Source organism: Paramisgurnus dabryanus, chromosome 15 (assembly GCF_030506205.2).
Source record: "Paramisgurnus dabryanus chromosome 15, PD_genome_1.1, whole genome shotgun sequence".
In the NCBI taxonomy this organism is placed as follows: domain Eukaryota; kingdom Metazoa; phylum Chordata; class Actinopteri; order Cypriniformes; family Cobitidae; genus Paramisgurnus; species Paramisgurnus dabryanus.
In genome coordinates this window covers 17,561,584-17,568,019 of record NC_133351.1, presented here as the reverse complement: position 1 = coordinate 17,568,019, position 6,436 = coordinate 17,561,584, and the positions used below count along the sequence as shown (strand labels likewise).

General features: G+C 35.8%; 1 protein-coding gene across 1 annotated transcript; it reads left to right on the top strand.

The window, feature by feature from the left end:
* Positions 1–2,979: 2,979 nt before the first annotated feature.
* Positions 2,980–6,082, top strand: LOC135733042 (uncharacterized). The gene has a single exon (XM_065293274.2). It carries the CDS (start codon positions 3,184–3,186, stop codon positions 5,989–5,991), a length of 2,808 nt encoding a protein of 935 aa, XP_065149346.2. The 5' UTR covers positions 2,980–3,183; the 3' UTR covers positions 5,992–6,082.
* The last annotated feature ends 354 nt before the right edge of the window (positions 6,083–6,436 follow it).

The following is a 6,436-nucleotide window of genomic DNA, read 5'->3' as shown; positions in this document are numbered from 1 at the left end:
GAAAGAAAAGTTTAGTTTCATTTCACAGCAATATTAAATTGTTTATTTAGGATGTTTTGAACATACAAATGTTAAAAAAATAAACCAAAAATAAAATGTTAAATGTAAAAAATTTCTGTAACACTTTACAATCAGGTTAATTAGTTAACATGAACTAATAATGAACTGCACTTATACAACATGTATTAATCTTTGTTAATGTTAGTTAATGCACTGTGTACTAACATGAATAAACAATTAAAAGCTTTATTTCTATTAACTAACATTAACAAAGATTAATAAATAATGTAACAAATGTAGTGCTCAGGGTTTGTTCACGTTAGTTAATACATTAACTTATGTTAACTAATGAACCTTATTGTAAAGTGGGTAACTATTTATTCTCACATTTGTTAAAACATTACGTAAAAAAATTATGGTTAAATGCTTTTCTAAAAATCATACTTTTTAATATTTAGTCTGATATTAAATGTGTTCTGTTCATACCTAATTCCTTCTTGTTTTTCATAATGTGATATTTAAGGAATTGCATTGATTGCAATTAGGGTCAATCTGACACGCTCAATTAAAATCGTCACAGACATCGAACACAATACAAGAGTTAATGACAATGGTTTTTATAGTTTGGGATTGCAATTATGTGCAAGCCCGGATTGACCATAGGGAGGACCGGGAGAACACCTGGTGGGCCGGTCTGTTTTATAATTATTTTTTTTGGTCATGCACCAGCACTTATCCAGCCCCACTCACGTAATTTGAGTGTCGGAGATGTCCCCATTCCTTTATGCATAAGTGTGTCCCAAGTCCCGACCACTTATTGAAAGAAAAATTGCATTATGGGCCATTAATCTCAAAACCACATGGGAAACGCAGGACGTGCTGCTTTCTTCTGCTTTTCAAAGCACTCGCCTGTAAACATGAGTTTTGTTTCAGTGTCAAAGACTGATCGACTCCAAGACACGCCACATTGCTGCAGTAATTCAGGCAAAAGGAGCCCCAACTAAGTATTGAGTGCTGTACATGCTCATACTTTTAATGTTCATACTTTTCAGTTGGCCAAAAATCCTTTCTTTGTATGGTCTTAAGTACAACCCCAAATCAGAAAAAGTTGGGACACTGTAGAAATTGTGAGTAAAAAAGAATGGAATAATTTACTAATCTCATAAACTTACATTTTATTTACAATAGAATATAAATAACATATCAAATGTTGAAAGTGAGACATTTTGAAATGCCATGCCAAATATTGGCTCGTTTTGGATTTCATGAGAGCTACACATTCCAAAAAAAGTTGGGACAGGTAGCAAAAAGAGACCAGAAAATGTAAATGTACATATAAGGAACAGCTTAAGGATTAATTTGCAACTTATTAGGTCAATTGGCAACATGATTGGGTATAAAAAGTCTGTCAGAGTGGCAGTGTCTCTCAGAAATCAAGATGGGCAGAGAATCACCAATTCCCCCAATGCTGCGGCGAAAAATAGTTTGCTGAGTTTCTCAGAGAAAAAATGCAAAGAGTTTGAAGTTATCATCATCTACAGTGCATAATATCATTTAAAGGTTTAGAGAATCTGGAACAATCTCTGTGCGTAAGGGTGAAGGCTGGAAAACCATACTTGATGCCTGTGATCTTCAGGCCCTTAGTCGGCACTGCATCACATACAGGAATGCTACTGTAATGGAGATCATAACATGGGCTCTGGAATACTTCCAGAAAACATTGTCGGTGAACACAATCCACCGTGTCATTCGCCGTTGCCAGCTTAAACCCTATAGGTCAAAAAAGAAGCCATATCTAAACATGATCCAGAAGCACAGGCGTTTTCCCTGGGCAAGGCTCATTTAAAATGGACTTTGGCAAAGTGGAAAACTGTTCTGGGGTCAGACGAATCAAAATTTGAAGTTGTTTTTGGAAAACTGGGACGCCATTTCATCCGGACTAAAGAGGACAAGGACATCCCAAGTTGTTATTAGCGCTCATTTCAGAAGCCTGCATCTCTGATGGTTTGGGGTTGCATGAGTGCGTGTGGCATGGGCAGCTTACACATCTGGAAAGGCACCATTAATGCTGAAAGGTTTATCCAAGTTTTAGAGCAACATATGATCCCATTCAGACGTCGTCTCTTTCAGGAAAGACCTTGCATTTTCCAACATGACAATGCCAGACCACATACTGCATCAATTACAACATCACGGCTACGTAGAAGAAGGATCTGAGTACTGAAATCGCCAGCCTGCAGTCCAGATCTTTCACCCATAGAAAACATTTGGTGCATCATAAAGAGGAAGAAGCGACAAAGAAGACCTAAGACAGTTGAGCAACTAGAAGTCTGTATTAGACAAGAATGGGACAACATTCATATTCCTAAACATTGGTTCTCCTTCAGCTGTTCCTTATATGTACATTTAACTTTTCCGGACTCTTATTGCTACCTGTCCCAACTTTTTTGGAATGTGTAGCTCTCATGAAATCCAAAATGACTCAATATTTGGCATAACATTTCAAAATGTCTCACTTTCTACATTTGATATGTTATTGTGAATAAAATATAAGTTTATGAGATTTGTAAATTATTCCATTCCTTTTTACTCACAATTTCTACAGTGTCCCAACTTTTTCTATTCAAATTTTCTGAGATACTGAATTTGGGATTTTCCTTATAATTGTCAAAATTTAAAGAAATAAACATTTGAAATATATCAGTCTGTGTGTAATGAATGAAAATAATATACAAATTTTACTTTTTGAATGAATTTAGTGAAATAAATCAACTTTTTAATGATATTCTATTTATGTGACCAGCACCTGTATATTTATTTAGCAGGCGAGAATTTTTTTTTTTTAACACAAAAAAGCAACTGGAAAGAAACTCACACATCTGTGGTATCTTGTCACAAAAAAAGGAAGTTATGTTTGTGTGAATTTGAGTACTTTCACATAAGAAACTGAGAAACAACACCGAGTTGAGACAACTGAATCACAACAGAAGAACTTGAGCTGCATAAAATTACTCAGGAACTGAAGATGATTCTTTTATTTACACTTTTTAAAGTTCATTTACAAAAAAAAGATATTCTGACAAGGTCCTTTACCACTGGAGACAGAGAGACAACATCAAGACGGGACAATAGAATCACAACAGAAGATTAAGCTGAAGAAAAATCATCCAGAAATTGAAAAAGATGATTCCTGTGTTCTCATTCTTCCTGTTGTTTATAAAGACTTCATGTGTATTTTCTTGGCTTGCTGGAAAGTGTATATTGTTCAATAATGTGGAAGAATTTCCAATTGACACAACAAACTCTGCCTTCTGCAGTCGTGTCACTGATATTAAAGAGGACCTCCGCAGACTTCCATCAAATTTACTGAACCTCTGGATTTACATGGATTATAATATGAAGCATATTGGTGTCTTGGCTCCAGGGTCATTTTCACGCTTCTCTTCTCTGGAATACCTTGAAATCAATGGATGTTTTACCGAGATCTCTTCAGATGCTTTTACTGGATTATTAAAATTAACTTCATTACAGTTGATTGCCGATCCAAAAAGCTGTTGTGATGCAGCTGTTGATTTTAGTGGCCTGCCTTCACTGAAAAGTTTGCGTCTTTCAAAATATAGTTTGTCATTAATGGCAGCAAATGTTTTTGATACAATTCCTCAGTTAGAGAGATTAGACATAAACAATGTGTGTTTAAAAGATTTATCTGAGATTTTGTGTCGACTGGAAAATATAAAATCCCTAAAGCTGTTTAAACTCAATGATCAGGAGTTAAATAGTCTTCAGTTTCCAAACTGCTCCATTTACAACTCCTCTAGCAGTAACATATCTACTGTATACAATATTGAAGAGGTACATTTGATTTTGGGATCAATAGAGCACATAGATAAAGGGGCTTTAAATGTTTTAGGAAATTTGTCTGAACTAGAATTGGGTTTCAGATCAGATTTCCTGAGAGATCTTTCTATGATTGGAGTAAATAAAATCTTTGAGTTGAGGTTCTCTGTGGATGTACTGAACATTGATGAGTTGTGTTACGCAGCAAAGTTATATTCTATTAAATCTGTATCTGTTTCTTACCAGATTGTTAACTTGCCAACCATGCCCACAAATATTTCTGAAGACTGTAAGGTGATTGTAGACATTACTCTCAATCAAATGCTTAAGGTAAAGCCTTTAGATGTAGGTTTGATTTTTCAAGTTTTCAGCAACCTCTCTAAATTTGATCTCCGTAAACATGTGCTAAGATCAAATGATTTTAAATCTCTTTGTTTGTCCAATCCACAGTTAGTCAAACAGCTGTCTAGTATGATTTTAAACTCCAATGACATAGGAAAGATTATTTCTCAGCAGTTTATGTGTTTCATAAATCTTGAACATTTGCACTTAAACTTTTCAAGAATTTCTAGCATAGAAGCTTTTGGTTTCGTTGGATTAGACAAACTGAAAGATTTAAACCTATATGGCAACAAGTTATCTTACATTTATCAAGACACATTCAGTGGTCTATATGATCTGATGTTCCTAGGTCTTCAAGAAAACCCAATAATTCAAATTCAATCAAATTCATTTGGACATCTCATTAACCTTCGCAAACTACTACTGGGAGATCTAAACTTTCTACCAAACATTTCACAGGTCACGCTGCATTTCTCTGATATATTTGGACGCATCCCGTATAATCTGAGTAATGTGTTTATTAGTTCAGGCTTAAGACCAATGCAGTTGATTATTGGAAATGCTACACTGAATCAGAGTCTTGATCTCCGAATCAAAGGTCAATATGTGACAGTGGAGGATTGTGACAGTCCACTCTTAACATCTGTAGTCAAACTTCAAATAAATGCAGAATATATCATCTGTGGAAAGGAGTTTATTGGGAAATATGTTAAGTCAGTTGTTAATCTGGAATTCACATCACTGTTTTCAGACAACATCGGTGACTTATCAGTAATAAATCAACTTGTTCATTTAAAAACCTTAAGGCTGGAAAACATTGATTTGTCAAAACAGCCAAATGTGCCAATAATGTTTCACAATTTGACAAAATTACAAACCCTGATCTTGATAAACTGCAAAATTTTCTTTTTGGATGGAAGTCTGACAAAGGACCTAAAAGCACTGACAGCTCTGATATTTAAACCAAAGAATGATGTGATAATTCTTCAAGACTTTGTTGAACATCTCAGTAGTTTAAAGTTGCTCTATCTCATGGGGTTGCGATTGCACTGCAGTTGTGATGATGCTTGGCTGATCTCTTGGGTGAAGAGCAACAGGCAGGTACAGGTTGTTATGAAAATGCCCACCATGGAGGAACTGCAGTGTTTAACTGATAATGGAGTTGACCATCTGAACTTTATTCATTACACCCAGGAGAACTGTTCATTTGATATTGAATTCGTGCTCTTCATCTCAACTTCAGTTTTTTTATATTTGTTTATTTTTGTAGTGTTTTCATATCAGTTTGCAAGACAATACATAATGCCGTTCTATCACATTGCCAGTGGATGGTTCAGAGAGGCTTTGCGTATGAAAGCCAAATGCCAGTACCGCTACGATGTTTTTGTTTCCTACAGCAGTAAGGATGAGTGCTGGGTCATGGAAAAACTTCTTCCCAACTTAGAGCAGCGTGGCCCTCCATTCTTGCGTCTCTGTTTGCACAGTCGTGACTTTCAGTTGGGTCAAGACATTGTGGAAAACATCACAGACAGCATTTATGCAAGCCGCCGAACTCTTTGCCTTGTCAGTCGTAACTACCTCCGCAGCACCTGGTGTTCTTTGGAGATGCGTTTGGGCACCTACCGGCTCCAGGTAGAACAGAGGGACATTCTTATCTTGGTCTTCTTAGAAAAAATCCCATCTCGCTTGCTATCCTACCATCACAGGTTGGCCCGTCTGGTTAAAACTAGAACCTATCTGGACTGGCCAATGGACATTGAAATGCATGAGGAATTCTGGGACAGATTGTGGTGTAAATTAAGCTCTGATTGAGCAATGAGGCTTTACTGTACACTGTATGTATCAACAAATAAGCTCACACACTATCAAATTGACTCCATTGTTTATGATCAAAATAAACTTAGCCAACTTGGCAAAGTTTTACACTCACCTTATGCCTTTTTCTTTTGTATGAAGTAATCAATATGACCCAGTGAGTTAATTAATGTCTTTTGGGGTGAGACAATAGGTTTGTAAAAAACAAATCATTTTTTATGATTGCGTATGTAACATTATAAAAAACACAGTTTGGAACTCCAGGTAAGCTCTGCAGCTTTGACATTGGGACAATTTATATTTTATTTTGCGTGATGTGACTATTAAAACACGTTGTGAGATATCACCACTGATATACAGTAAGTAGAAACATCTCTCTGGCTTAAAAAAAAACGTACCGCGTTAAGGTTAAATGGAAAAGCAATAGTATATAAATATAGTT